This window comes from Anolis sagrei, chromosome X, assembly GCF_037176765.1.
Source record: "Anolis sagrei isolate rAnoSag1 chromosome X, rAnoSag1.mat, whole genome shotgun sequence".
NCBI lineage: Eukaryota > Metazoa > Chordata > Lepidosauria > Squamata > Dactyloidae > Anolis > Anolis sagrei.
In genome coordinates, this window is record NC_090034.1 from 25,191,774 (window position 1) to 25,207,587 (window position 15,814).

The 15,814-nt window shown below is 41.2% G+C and overlaps 1 protein-coding gene across 1 annotated transcript in view; it reads left to right on the top strand.

Moving 5' to 3' along the window:
* The window catches only part of XYLT1 (xylosyltransferase 1), a 184,772-nt gene that overhangs the window by 118,966 nt on the left and 49,992 nt on the right, over positions 1-15,814 (top strand). The window contains exons 4-5 of the mRNA XM_060786323.2: positions 4,936-5,108; positions 6,671-6,873. Coding sequence (XP_060642306.2) covers positions 4,936-5,108; positions 6,671-6,873 — 376 coding nt within the window. The remainder of the gene's footprint in view (positions 1-4,935; positions 5,109-6,670; positions 6,874-15,814) is intronic.

A 15,814-nucleotide genomic window follows, 5' to 3' on the forward strand; every position in this document is an offset into this window, starting at 1 on the left:
AACTATGATGTGCTGTTCCCTATGTCTGGGCGAACTGCCGGTGCTTTTCTTGAGAAGATTGAGATTCTCAGTAACTGAGTCTATTACAAGTTCTGAACATCAAAAAGGATATTTATTTCTTAAAGTTGCAAACAGAACAGTCAATTGATGAACCAAATAGATATTTCTTCTTTCTCTTTTCCACCAGTTACTGAGTCAGCCTTTCCCCAAGTGGAAAAGGGATCCAGGGATCTTTCACCCTAATCCAGAGCTGTTGTCTTGTAGAAAGAACAAATCTTTCCCTATCTATCTAAGCTCCAGATTAGCCTTGAAGATAAGGCAATGCAGTCTCTCTCTCTATAAGACTCTATAAAACTCCATTCTCAAAGCTCAATATCTATTTTTGTTTATACTCTATAACTCTCTTATAATCTATAGCTCAATTCTTCTCAATAAACTTCTCTGTCTATCTTAATTTCTCAATTCCTATCTATAACTCAATTAAGCTTATCTAACTATAATATCTCAATTCTCAATTGTTTTTGCAGTGGTTTTGTCAGAGCTACCTTTCTACCTTCCAGCACATCAGATTCCTTCTTCAGAACTGAACAAGCAGGGTGGACTCCAAAATGGAGGTCTGGCCTGGTAAAAGGGGTGGGCTCAAAAGTTACTCTCTGGGCCAATAACTGCAAAAAGAGGCCTGCAGACTGGCTTTGCAAACCTGCTACTATTAACCTTTAGGGCTCTTGCAAACTGCAGCAACCCTGGGACAAAATGCAAAAGAAAGCAGCCTCAAACAGCTGAAAGGTAGGGCAAACCAGGCTCCTGGGAGATGGAACAGGCTTAAAGAAAATTCTGTGCTATGACCTTAGAGAATTTTTCAATAAAATGATGAACAGGTGGCACCTGACCCCAACAAAATTAGCTAAAACTAGCCACTTTGAGATTCCTTCGGGAGAAATAAAGTGGGGCATGAAGAGAGAGGGGTGCAGAAGACAGTTCCACCTTGTCTCCTGCCTATGTCATCACTTGGGATCCCCTTCCTCCCATCACCAACTGCTGCTCTGGGCCAGAGTGAATGTGTGTGTGGGGGGGGGGGGGGGGAGAGAGAAGACAGTTCCACCTTGTCTCCTGTGCTTTGCTAATAATATAATATAATGTAATATAGTATATTGTATATACATATAATATTTATAATATTATAATGTAATATAATATAATATTAATAATAATACAATATTATTATATATTTTATATTACATGTAATATTACTAATAATATTACAATATAATGGTATAGTACAATATAGTAATATATAATATTGATATTGTACTGTGCTATTAATATAATGTATTGTATGTATATATATCTTGTAAGCCACTCTAAGTCCCCTTCAGGGTGAGAAGGGAGGCATATAAATGTCGTAAATAAATAAATAAATGTATAAGGGAAGAAACAACAAATACTGGAAATGTAAAGAACAGGAAGGAACTTTCTTCCACGTGTGGTGATCTTGTAAAAAAGCAAGAGAATTCTGAGGCAAGGTACAAAAATGCTGCAAGAGTTTTTTCAATCTAAAATACAATTGGAGCCTGAATTATTTTTATTGGGAATGCCAAATCAATAAATGAAATCATTAAACTATAAAGTATTGCACTGCATGATAATAGCAGCAAGGTTAGTATACACGCAGTTCTGAAAGAAGATGACCCTCCCAATCATAGCAAAATGGATGGCTCAAGTTTAACCAGCAGAAATTGACAAATACCAGAAATTAGAAATGATAAACAAAGAAAAAAAACCAAAATACCAAAAGAAACTTTAGCAAAGACTGGGAACCATTTCTAAACTTTGTAAACAAAAACATGCTTTTTATTTAATTTGCATTGAAGGTGCAAACAACAAAATTCTGCTGACAATAATATATGTAATGAGGTATCTTCAATTTCAAATATTTTGTCAGCCATATGAATCACAACCCCTTATCATCACATTTGGATTAAGACAAAATCAGAGTTTAAAATCAACAGTAAGGATTTTGATAGGATTGTTCAGAATTAATGTTCTTGGGTCATGTGTATCTATGGAGGTGGGGGGCTGGAGGCATAAATAATGCAACCAATGGCAAAATTGCAGGAGCTGTCATTTGCAAAGCAACTAAAAGCAAAAGATCTGCTCTCTCGGAAAGAGTCTCCCCAAGAAGTGAAAGCTCTGCATAAACGCGTGGGTGGGTGGATGTGATACACAGTAAGCGGTCCTCTGCCTTCATTACTCAAGCAGAGGAGCTCTTTGCCACCTTTGTTGAACTCTTGTAATCAGTTATGCTAATCATGTGAATAACTGCCATTAATAATAACAAAGGATTTCAAAATTTAGTCCAAATCTATGGCTTCACTAATGTAGTTGTAATGAGTCACACTGCTTTTTGACTTGAAATGTCCCATATTTGACTAATATGAACGCTAGGCTTGTGTAAAAAAAAAAAAATGGAGGTTTTGGAAATCGTAAGAAAATCAGAAATTTTGTAAGTTGGAAGCCATATTCAAAGCATTTGCATGGCCCACACCAAATATTTTAGAATCGAAACACCCCATACTTTTTTGTTTTAGTTTTGTAAATCTTGGAAGGCTCCCAAGGACAGTTTCATATTCAATGCAAGGCAAGGAAGCAAAACCAAAGGCTGCCTTAGTGCCTTGCCATTCCTCTGTGAAATTAATGTAGTCTCGACATTAGCAGTGGGCAAAAGAGGGAGCAGAGGGAACACCACAGAAACTCTGGGAAATGTAGTTTAGGAAGGGAGGAGCCCTATGACAGAGAAACAGAGAAATTTCCCAGATTGCATCAGCATCAGAAAGCACCAATCAGGATAGCAGAGAGAGAGAGCTCTGTCCCTTCCTAAAACTTTGAAAATTCACCAGAAATTCGTGGATAAGTGAAACATTCTGAAATTTGGTGGGCTAACAGTGGCAAATGTGCTCTACCATTGTAGCAAGTTTCTCCCCAATAGGTTTAAAAAGGAGGGGGATATGAGCCCCTGAAGTTTCCCCAATTATAGTAATTTAATTATGCACTTGTGCAATTACTGTAATAAAATAATAACAAAATTTCATTTGTCTTGTTATAGTAATGGAATTTTCACTAAGTATACTTTAGAAACACTTTAGAAACGAAACACCAATGCCCCCAGTTTTGTAATTACTTTTCAACCATTTTTAATGGATTGCACATCCCTACTGAACACCATACATCTGCAAAGGAGTGACATCTTATGTCCACTATCAATTTATCTATGAGAATGGTACATCATAATTGCATTGTGTACAATTAAGCAGGAAAATAGTATACTGTATCCAGCTCATGTATCTATCAACGTGCCTTGGCAAATGCTGACCACAAAACTTTGCTTCTTCTGATTCATTCGTGTTCCTGAATTTGACACTTTTGCGCCAGACCAAAGAGGAGCCTTTCTGAGACATGACATAATCTAATGGAGGAAAAGAGGGGATTACAGATGTGTGGCATTACAACAGACTCAAGGGAGAGATGGATTGGCATTTGTGTGGAGAAGAATATTATTAGCAAACATACCATGTTTCGTTGTACTGCTCAGTGCACAAAGGGAATATTAGACCTATTTGGACATGGTAAACTGGGTTGACACTGCCGTGCTGCTGAAAAGGTTACTTTTTGAGTCTGACGCTGCCCAAATCCTGCAGACAAGCTGGGCATCCTGGATGCTGTAATACAGGAATAGGGCCATTTGGGTTTCAGTCTTTTAGCCTAGGATTTCAGAATAAGGTTGTTGATCACAGAGTCTCTTGGAGGTCTCTCGTTCATAGGATCACCATAGGTTGAAACTGTTGACAGCAAGTAGCAGTAACAACAAAACTCAAGCAAATGAAATATTGTCTTTGAGTTATTGAAAACTTCTTTGAAATGAACTATTTTGTCATTCTTATTGAGACTCTAAGGAGAATATTGGTGAGAACGGTAAACTGGAGAAGTGGAGACTCGAAATACAGGTTTACTTCTAATCGACTTTGTGTTTTTTGGTAGTTTCTTTCAACGAGTCGTTACTAAAAATGCACGTGGATATTTCTGTTATCTCTACCATTGCTCAAGAGCAGTGGTTCCCAACCTTTTTTGACCATGAACCACTTTGACCTGTGACCACTTGACCAGGGACAACTTGACCAGGAACCAGTCTCCAACATTAGTACCAAATGGGTTACAAATCAGTTTTTGGTCAACTTTAGATTCGGTTTAGTTATTTGGTTCAGAAAATTGCATTGGATAGACCACATAAGCTCAAGTTTCTGATACAGAACATATGCCGTCCAGTAGTTGCAACAGCGTAATAACAGTGAGGCTGTTGACCATATATTAGTTCTTGGGTACCACTGGTGGTCCATGGACCACAGGATGGGAACCACTGCTCCAGAATGTTGCTTGCTCCTGATTTGATGTGTTCTCCTGCAACTTCAGAAGTGACTCCACCAAGGTTTATTCCATTCTTTTCCATCCTACAGATGCCTAGATATATAATTTTAAAATTTTGAGATGTTGTTCATGCAGTAAAACTCATTAGTAGGAACTCAAACTAGTTCACCAAACTCCAAGGCCTAGGCTTCCATAAGATGAATTGATGGTTTCAAATGTTTATAACAGGGATTCCCAAACTTCTGGGAGCTGATGTCCAAAACCCTTGGAAGGCCAGACTTCGGGAAGCGGTATGGTGGATATAGTGCACACATACTAATAAACTGAATTTTTAATAATAAAAAAAAAACGTAGTCTGGCTTTCTGTAAGATTAATGCCATTTAAATCAATAGTACTAACTTCCTAGAACAGCGGTTCTCAAACTGTGCTCTGTGGTTCCCTTAGGGCTCCATGCTTCCTTCCTCCTCCCCCTCCAAGTTTATGTTGGTTAAAATTGTTCTTCATTTCTCAAACAGGTAAAGCGAGCAACAATGTCCAGTGGGATGAAGACTCTGTAGAATACATGCCAGCCAACCCCGTCCGGATCGCATTTGTCTTGGTTGTCCATGGCAGAGCATCTCGGCAACTAACACGCATGTTTAAGGCTATTTACCATAGAGACCATTTTTATTACATTCATGTTGACAAGGTAAATATGTCACAGATTATGAAATGTTAGTCTTGCCATCTGCTGGTGTGCCCGTCTCTGCTGTCTCCTTTTTTAGATCTCTGCTGCTGATCTGGTCCCTAACACAGGTGTTATTCCTTGGAGTTCCCTGCCATTCGTCCATGCATACCTCTTGGCAGATAGTTATCTGTTCTGCAGCGCTAACTAATAAAATAATTCTTGGTGGAGGGGGCAGTTTCAGGGCCAGAAGACATCAGTGCTCTGGTTAGGTATACAGGAATTCCCCGAGTTACGAACAAGAGAGGTTCTGTAGGTTTGTTCTTAGAATCATAGAACCCTAGAGTTGGAAGAGACCTTGTGGGCCATCCAGTTCAATCCCATTCTGCCAAGAAGCAGGAAAATCACATTCAAAACACCCCTGACAGATGACCATCCATCCTCTGTTTAAAAGTCTATAAAGAAGGAGCCTCCACCACACTCCGGGGCAGAGGGTTCCACTGCTAAACAGCTTTCATAGTTTGGAAGTTCCTCCTCATGTTCAGGTGGAATCTCCTTTCCTGTAGTTTGAAGCCATTGGTCCGTGTCCTACTCTCCTAAGTTGAATTTCTTCGTAAGCTGGAACAGGTACACTTCTTAAGTGGAACTCCATCTGCCTGTCTGTCTTTGGATGGTGTTTGTTTTGTTGTCTATGCCCCTATTCAGAAGATCTCACCTCACTTTCTCTCCCTGTGAGAACTGGAGTTTTACAAATGTGGCTTGTTGTGTAAATAAGGATTGGAGATAAGGCTTCATTGGAGACCCCTTTCCCCCATGATAATAACTCTTCCAGGAGTGGATTTCCCTTCCTTCCCAGGGGGAGATTCCTCTCCCTTCCTGTTATCTCACCCCTGTTCTTAACTATGAGTTGTATGTAAGACAGATGTTTGTAACTCAGGGACAGCCTATACTACCAATGTTTGCCTGGAGAATGATTTCACTGTGAAGGGAAGGGGAGCTTGCCAATGCCAGCTAATAGCCTAGACAGTTTCATGCTCTTTCCCTCTTCCTCCATTTGCTAAACAGCCTGTGCTGGGGAAGGCATTTAATTTGGTTGTGCAATAGCACAGTGACAATAAAGCTATTCTATTCTATTAACTGAAGGGCTTTGCTTCTCCTCTGCCATCCCTAAAAAGGGGGAGAAGGAGAAGCAGTGCAAAGTCAGGAAGGGAATCCCAAGGGTGCGTTTACATGGTTTGAATTAATGCAGTTTGACACCTCTTTCACTGCCATGGCTCAGTGCCATGGAATCGTGGGAGTTGCGGTTTGCTAAGGCACCACCATCCATTGGCAGAGAAGACTAATGACCTTGGAAAATTACAACTCCCATGATTCAGTAGCATTGAGTTAAATAGATGTCACTAGATTGTCTGTACCCAGTGTGTGTATGATACACATGTTTTGTTGAAGCGAGTATATGATTTTGCTGTTGTGCTTTTCAGGAGTAATGGCATCTGATGGTGGTGGAAATATCGCTGTCTGGTTTAGTTGCATGTATGCAACCAAACAGGACTTTACGTGAACATTTTTTTTCCTTCCCCGTACAGCGTTCCAATTACCTGCATCGGCAAGTGCTCCAGTTTGCAAGCCAGTATCCCAATGTGAGAGTCACATCTTGGCGCATGGCAACTATCTGGGGAGGAGCAAGCCTGCTGTCCACTTATCTGCAAAGCATGCAGGATCTTTTGGAAATGAAAGACTGGCAATGGGACTTCTTCATTAACCTCAGTGCTGCCGACTACCCCATCAGGTAGGGCAACTAATAGGCCTGTGTGATCAATGAAACAGTGTTTGAATACTCATTACAAAATTAGGGGGTGAGGGGGGGAATTGTTTGTAAAATGTTTCCGAAATTGGACAATGTCTATATTGTAACTACAACAAGGTAACTACTTTTTCGTTACTTTTCGTTAAGTAACTGTGCCAATGGGGAAACTTCAAGGGCTGCTTTTCCATCATTGTTAGAGCTACCGGCATGAAACTTGCTACGTTTATAGAACTCATTTACGACTGTTAGCCCATCAAGTTTCAGGATGTTTCACTCATTCACAGAATTTTGGGGAATTTTCAAATGTTTTACAAACAGTATTTTTTTAAAAAAACTTACAAGAGCTATATTCTTGAATTGTCTATACAATGACACAAGATAACAGCGGATTATTCCCCCCAATTTTTAGAAATATTCATACATCTTAAGTTTTTGGGAAATTTTTAAAGTTTTGACAAAAAAGATTTACAAAAAGCCACGACAGCCATCTCATTGAATGTCTCTCATATTAACTAATTGAACTTCAATTTAGGGATTTCTTCCCAGCCCAGCACAGATTTACATACTAGTATTGAAGTATTAGTCAGTCCTCCTCTGTGCAGATTCTACCATTCATTGGCATTCTGGCTGCTGCTAGAAGGAACACATCTCTCCCCTCTCTTGATTGGGGCTTTCTGATGTTGAGCAGAATTCTGGGAAATGTAGTTCAGGGCAGGACCTTTTGTATTCTCTGTCGTAGGGCCCCTCACTTCCCAAACTCCGTTTCCCAGAATGCTGTGCTTTCTCAGTCTCTTTTCCAGCTCACTCAGCTTTGTCCCACCTTGCTACTTTCCTCTCCTCATGGCGAGAAGCCATTAATTGGAAGAATAATGGCAGACTTTTGGCCTCACTTGCTTGCACTGAAAACAAAACTCACTTTGATGGGTTTCCGAGCATTACAGAATTCAAACAAAAAAGTATTGGGTGAGTTCTGATTCTTAAGTTTTTGCGTGGGCAGCCCCCCCCCCCCCATGTTTCTTAATATCTGTTTGTATATACAAAACTTATGAATTAGATACCGGGGATTTGCATTCTGGGTAAAGCTTGATCCATTTCATGTCCCAGCTTTCAGTGGGGCCCTGATCCATTTTTTGGGAGCCTCCTGAAATCAGGAAGACAGACATCAGTTTTCATTCTGCGCTGCTGAAAGACCAATTTTTTATCGGCACATTAATGGGGGGGGGGGGGGTGACCTTCCAAGGCTCCCCTTCCCATCATTTTAGGCATTTAAGCTGTTCTACTCTAGAGGGGATGTGCTTGGCTGCAGGCAGATGCATGCGCTTTCTCTCCTGGGCCTGCACGCTACATGCATAATCTTTCCAAAGCATTTAAAGGAGGCGAGCAAGTTCTTTAAACTGTTTCTTACTCTAGAGGAGATGCTCACATGCCAGCAGGCACACACACTTTCCATTCCAAGGCATTTAAAGGAGGCAAGCAAGTTCTTAAAGCTGTTTCTTACTCTAGAGGAGGCGCTCAGCTGCAGGCAGGCACATGTGCTTGCCAGCAGCCACACACTCTTTCCAAGGCATTTTAAGGAGACTCCCCATTTCCAGGTAAGAAAGAGCAATGACCTCCTGGAAGAGGTGAGGTAACTGGTAGTAGTTTTCAGGGAATGAGGGTTTACTTATTGTTTGCTGGGAGATTAATAAAAAAGATTAAACTCTGACGCCGAAAAGCAGAGGAGGAGCCGGGATTGGCTTCTGCTTGCTTTTGTGTTGAGCTGATTTTCATGCCGGGAGGGGCTTTCCCATTACATGTTCCCCAAAGTAACGAAAGTAACAAAAGAATGCATGAAATGAAGGAAAACATTTCCATGCACATGTCTATTAGATACAACTTATGATCTCAAAACGGGGATTTGCACACCCCTAGTCACTAATAAGCCCCACCGCCAATCAGAGTAAATAATACTGACCTAGATGGAAAAATAATCCTGATATAAGGCAGCAGTTTTGTGTCCAGGTGCTACACAAACCACCTTTGCAGTTCATCGGGGGACAACACGGGTATAAAACAGTTCATAAATTGTTCGGGTTTTTTTAATGTCCTCCAGATGGGCTCGATAGAAACCAACTGCCAACAAGCTAATGGCTGGTCTTTAAGGAAAGGTCAAACCAAATAATATGCAAGTCATGGGAGTTGTTTAGTGCTGTCATAAGATGCATTTACTTATTAGCTATGCTCTGGAGTACAAGCATCTCTGTGTTCTGCACTGTGGATTTTCTGGCAAGGAAGAATGTTCTTGTTTGGTCTAAATTGATTTAAACTGTACCCTGAGGTCTGGATCAAGGAGGCTATTATTTTGTCCTTTCCCTTCCCGCTTCTCCTCAAAAGGGAGGTGGTGGGAAAAGGATGGGGAGCATTAATACCAGTGGCATCAAGGCAAAGCATACCTTATGGGATGATTGCAATGATGATTTATTCATACCAGAACTCGAGGCAGCTTGCAAAAGTTAACACAAACAAAATACATTGGAATCAGAAAGATCAGAAAGAGACCACATGCAGGATGCCGGAGGAACATCTCATTTTAATGAGGCCCCTTCTACACTGCCATAACATCCAGATTATTAAAGCAGATGATCCACATTATCTGCCTTGAACTGGATTATATGAGTCTACGCTGCCATATAATCCAGTTCCAAGCAGATAATCCAGATTTTACATGGCAGCGTAGAAGGGGCTTCGGTCAGCATATGGAATAGTAAGGGATTATGGCAGCTGTGGTCATTACTAGGCTGGATTGAGCTTCATTTGGTTTAATGCAGTTTGCTATATGACTAAGATTAAATGTTTCCTTTATCCATTATTGGCATCCTAATTTCTCTTGTTTGTATCTGAGTATGCTTTCATGATGTTTGAGGGTAAGGGTTAGGGTTCATCCCATGTGTCTTGATTTAAGAAATCTGAAGTAAGTTGCTGCCCGTCACAGTAGGCAACACTGTATCAATGGATGCATGGTTTTAGTAAAAAGCAATGGATGCATGATCTTATTTTATCTATCTTTCTATCTATCTATTTATTTATTTATTGCACTTATATACCACTTTTCTCACCCCTAGAGGGACTCAAAGTGGTTCCCAACATAATCAATGGCAAAATTCAATGCCTTACATGTATAAAACAACACATATCAAAACAACAACAACGACAATAGATTAAAAACATAAAAATTATAAAACTATAAAACAACAGTCACACACAATACATAAAACATTTAAGACTTGCACAGTCCTGAGGATATCTTTAACTACTTCCATATTTACATGTTTCTGTCATTCACCAAATGCCTTCTTAAATAACCAGGTCGTAAATTGTTTCCTAAAGGCTAGGAAGGAAGGGGCCTATCTGATCTCCTTGGGGAGGGAGTTCCACAGCCAAGGGGCCACCACTGAGAAGGCCCTATCCCCCGTCCCTTCCAATTGCACCTGCGAAGGTGGAGGAACCGAGAGCAGGGCCTCCTCGGTAGATTTTAGGGTTCTAGGTGGCTCATAAAAGGAGATGTGTTCGGACTGGTAAGCTGGACCGGAACTGTTTAGGGATTTTTGGTTAAATCCAGCATTTTGAATTCTGCTCGGTAGGAGACTGGCAGCCAGTGGAGCTGACGCAACGGGGGGTTGTTATGCTCCTTGTACATTGCTCAAGTGAACAACCTGACTGCTGCCCGTTGGACTACTTGAAGCTTCCAAACAGTCTTCAAAGGCAACCCCACATTCAGTAGTCTAAATGAGATGTGATGAGATCATGGACCACTGTGGCCAAGTTTGGCTGCTCAAAATACGGGTGCAGCTGGCACACAAGTTTTAATTGTGCAAATGCTCCCCTGACCACCGCAGAAACCTGGGGTTCCAGGCTCAGTGATGAGTCCAGGATCACTCCCAAGCTGCAAACCTGATCCTTCAGGGAGAGTGTAACCCCATCCAGCACAGGCTGTAACCCTATACCCTGTTCAGCCTTACAACTGACCATGAATACCTCTGTCTTGTCTGGATTCAATTTCAATTTGTTTGCCCTCATCCAGACAGTCACAGCTGCCAAGCACTGGCTAAAGGATCTTAATAGAAAGTAATAATGCATGCTGTTAGTAGAAAGCAATGGCTGAATGATCTTAATAGAAAGTAATGAATGCATGCTTTTAGTAGAAAGCAATAGATAGATGTTCTTAGTAAAAAGCAATGGATGCATGCTCTTAGTAGAACGCAGAGGATCTAGACATAGAGTTTCTTTTATATATCCTATGTTTCGTACAACTCCCAGAATCTTTTTTCCCCTATGTAATCCTTCACTGACAGCCATGGAATCCAAGTGCATCTCATGATCTTTATCCAATAATGTACTTACTGTTTTCTCCGCTTTTATTTGTTTTTTTTTCCTCCAGTGTTTGTACGTTCCGCTTAATCTGACCCATATTTATTAACATGTGAGTAATGCTATTGTAATTACATTTTTATAGAGTTGAAATTGAGATAGAGTTGTGATGTAGGGGTTTGAGTGTGTAACTAGGAAGCTAGGGCTCCTTCTACCCTGCCATATAAAATCCAGATTATCTACTTTGAACTGGATTATATGGCAGTGTAGATTTATATAATCCAGTTCAAAGCGGATAATATGGATAATCTGCTTTGATAATCTGGATTATATGGCAGTGCAGAAAGGGTCTAGGATTCAATTCCCCATTTGGCCTTGGGCCTACCCAAGTTTCTCTGCTTCGGAGAAAGGCAAGGGCAAACGTATTCTGAGCAAATTCTGCTAAGAAAATCCTATGCAATAGGGTTGCCATCACTCAGAAATGACCTGCAGGCCCACTGAATATGCTTATAAATAAGCTTATTTCAAAATCTTCTGAGTATTTGCTGAAGTAAAGTATTGTTCTGGCCAAATTCATCTGGGCCTTGTTCATAATATATTTTGGCTGAGTTTAAAAGATGCAAAACTCTCTGGCAAAGCACAGATAAGCTCTGAATAAGCATTGTGGCTTCAGGTGTTTATCCAAAACACACACCATGTATTTGAGGGTTTTGTTGTTGTTTTTTCTTCTGTTAGAGCTGCAGAAAAATCCCAGCCTTTGGTGCTAGTATCTCTCTCTCCACTGTATGCATCCCCATGGTAAATAAATATCACAATGCAGTATGTGGCTGTTAAGTAGGTCCAAGCCCCTTCTTGCAGCAACTGATACGGAAACCTTTCTGCCATTGTTTTGCCCAAGTGTGTGCTTCCTTCTCATCACATCACATCCTTCACTCTGCTGGGATGGATGCAAGGAATACATTTTGCTGTGCAATTATTCTATTGTTTGCCAAGCCAAACCAGGAGAGGGCTTCTCCAGCCCTTATCTGAGTCCTACAGATGTGCAGCAGCATATGACCAAGGTTTTGTATAGGCTGGCTGTGAGACCACTTCAGGTAGTATTTATTTCTTTATTTATCATGTCAGAAGCGAATTGAGAATACAGCGATAATGAATAGAAAAACCACAAAGTTAAAAACTTGGCATTATCCTAAATGTCCTTGGACCATAAGCTGGCCACTTGGAGCTCCTCTTGTGTCACTGTGAGAAGGTCCTCCATTATGCATGTGGCAGTGCTCAGACTGTATTGAGGTAGGTGGTCTGTGGTTTGCTCTTCTCCACACTCACATGTTGTGGACTCCACTTTGAAGCCCCATTTCCTAAGGTTGGCTCTGCATCTCGTGGTGCCAGAGTACAATCTGTTCAGTGTCTTCCAAGTCGCCCTATCTTCTTTATGTCCAGGGGGGATTTCTCATCTGGTCTCAGGTACTAATTGAGGTTTCACGTTTTCGCCTGCCACTTTTGGACTCTCACTTGCTCAGGTGTTCTTGTGAGTATCTCTGTTGATCTTAGGAAGCTATTTCTTGATTTAAGGTGTGGGCATGCTGGCTGCTACTTCCTGACAGATGTCAGTTGGTGCAGTACTGGCTAAACAGTGTAATTTCTCCAGTGGTGTGGGACATAGACATCCTGTGATAATACAGCATGTCTCATTAAGAGCCACATCCAGTGTTTTAACATGGTGAGATGTATTCCACATTGGGCATGCGTATTCAGCAGCAGAGTTACAAAACACCAGGGCTGTGTCCAGTTGTGATCACTGTCTTCACTGTGTCCAGTTGTGATCCCCAGGTTTTGCCAGTCAGCAGCACTACTTCAGGTAAGACAGAGTAAATAAAATGAGTGGGAAATGGGCACCTTTTGTCCATTTCAAACAAGGCACTGTTTGACCAATGTCCAAGTTACACAGAGGGAAAACTGGGAAGTAAAGACTTAACTCATTCGTTTTTAGAAAGGCATGACCTTTTAGAGATCACAATCTTGTGGAAAACCAGAATCTCCATAACCTTTTGGAGAAAAATGGCATTCACAACCATTTGAAAATCATAACCCTTTGTAAAAGTATGATCTTCCAGAGAAGAGCCAAAACCCGTTTGCATAAAATCTTCTCTTCAGTGGTATACATCCACATGTACTTATGCAAGTCAATTTGGCTCTCAGTTGTCTCTGTTCTGTTAGGAACAGTTGTTTATTCGACTCTTGGTGACCTTCTGGACCTGCCCAGGCCAGAGCTCCTTGTCAGCGGTTGCCACACCCAGCTCCTTCAAGGTCAAGCCAATCACTTCAAGGATAACATCCATCCATCTTGCCCTTGGTTGCCCCCTCTTCCTTCCCTTTCCCCTCTTCTCCAAGCTTTCCTGTCTTCTCATTATGTGGTCAAAGTACTTCATCTTTTCCTCTAATATCCTTCTCTTCAGTGAGCAGTCAGGCTTTATTTCCTGGAGCATATCTTCTTGCAGCTCAAGGCACTCTCAGAATTTTCCTCCAGCACCACAGTTCAAAAGTGTCTCTCTTCCTTCACTCATCCTTCCTTGTGGTCCAGCTCTCGCATCCATAGATTACTACAGGGAATGCCATTACTTTAACGATGCAAATCTTCATTGCCAGTGTGATGTCTCTACTCTAAACTCTTTTATCAAGATTGGTCATTGCTCTCCTCCCAAGAAGTAAAACATCTTCTGATTTCCTGTCTCCAGTCTGCGTCTGCAGTAATCTTTGCACCTAGAAATACAAAGTCTGTCACTGCCTCCACAATTTCTCCCTCTATTTGCCAGTTATCAATTAGTCTGGTTGCCATCATCTTGGTTTTTTGGATGTTTAGCTTCAACGCGGCTTTTGCACTTTCTTCTTTCACCTTGGTTATCAGGCTCCTCAGCTCCTCCTCGCTTTCAGCCATCAAAGTGGTATCATCTGCATATCTAAGGTTGTTAATGTTTCATCCGGCAATTTTAACTCCAGCCTTGGATTCACCAAGCCCTGCATGTCATCGCATGATGTGTTCTACATACAAGTTGAATAGGGAGGGTAAGAGTATAGAGTCCTGCCGTACTCCTTTCCCAACCTTGAACCAGTCTGTTTTTCCGTGGTCTGTTCTTACCGTTGCTACTTGGCTGTTACACAGATTCACCTTGTCAATGGCTTTTGAATGGTCAATAAGATGTTTTTCTGGAACTCTTGTTAGCAACAGAAATTATGCCAATGCACAAAATATAGCAGTTCTTCAGAAGTGTTTCCTTCAGTGCCCAACAACTTCTGCTCTACTAAACTATGTTTCCGAAACATGGGCCAATTGATCTAGTCTTGCAAGGAACAAAATAAAAGCAGGTTTTTTCCATTTCTTTTTTTAATTCATTACATTTACAACTGGAGTAAACTCAGGCAGAAAAGTAAGGAACATCACCGAGAAGATTAGCCTAGCATGCCCATATTTGCCAAGAAACGCACCCCGGGATGTCTGCCATTGAGACCTTTCCATGTGGAAAGATTGCTAAGGAAATTCCCTCAATGTTGATTCATCCCTCCTCCCGCAAAGATGGTGAAGCAGCGAGGCAGCAAATGTGAAAACTGCCACAGCCTTATGACAGAGAGCGGTTCTCTCTTCTTTCTCCCAACCCAACACCCCTTTTCATATATATTAAGGATGCCAAATTGAGATGCAAATTGTGGCCCAGGGAGATTTTTAATGCTTGCATGAATATGCATCAAAGGCATGTCTCTGGCTTCAGCAATCTAACCGTTTTGGTTAATTGATAGACAGCCACTCCAAGTGGTCTCGTCTCAGTCAATGGTTAATTTGTCTGCTTATTCAGTAAGGCATTACAGTATGTAGCAAATGTCGATATTTTTTTCTGTTCCTGGTTTGAAAGTGTTATTTCCTGTTTTATTGTGCAGGACTTATTTTGAATGTAGTTGTTCTACTCCAGAAACTATGTTTTTGTGGCAGAAACTATGTTGAATTGGTTGTGACTCTAGGAGATATTCATTGAAAAACTAGCTATAGTAGGATGTCCCGTAAAACAAACTTTTGCAGTTTAGTAAAAATTTTCCCATGTTTTTATGATAGAACCTGTTAGTAAATGACATTGATAACCCAGGAACAAAAATGGTGTTACGTAGTGTAATGAGCGCTTGCTTCAAGGGATTGGAGAGGTTGTAAATGCAAGCTGCTCCTTGAGCACACTTGTTTGGTCGGCCAGTGGTCAAGGATTTGGGAAGATGAAGTTCAACAGCATGGAGTTGAGAACTGGTAGTGTTGACTGTGCTTTGCTTGGATGCTGACTCTCTCAAAGCATGTGAATGTTTGTATGCCATTGCCAGAATGCACATCTCCGTCCAGAGAGACACCGACTTCCCTCTTCTTCGTAGGACTGCTTCCACCTAGGCTTCCCTCCTCCAGGGGACCGTTTCCAACCCCCTGATTCTAGAATAAGTTGTTTAGAGCACAGATGGGGAAAATGGGCCATGCAGAAGTTGTTGACTACAACTCTCATGGTCCCTTGCCAACATAGTCAATGGCAACCGCTTATTGGAATTGCCA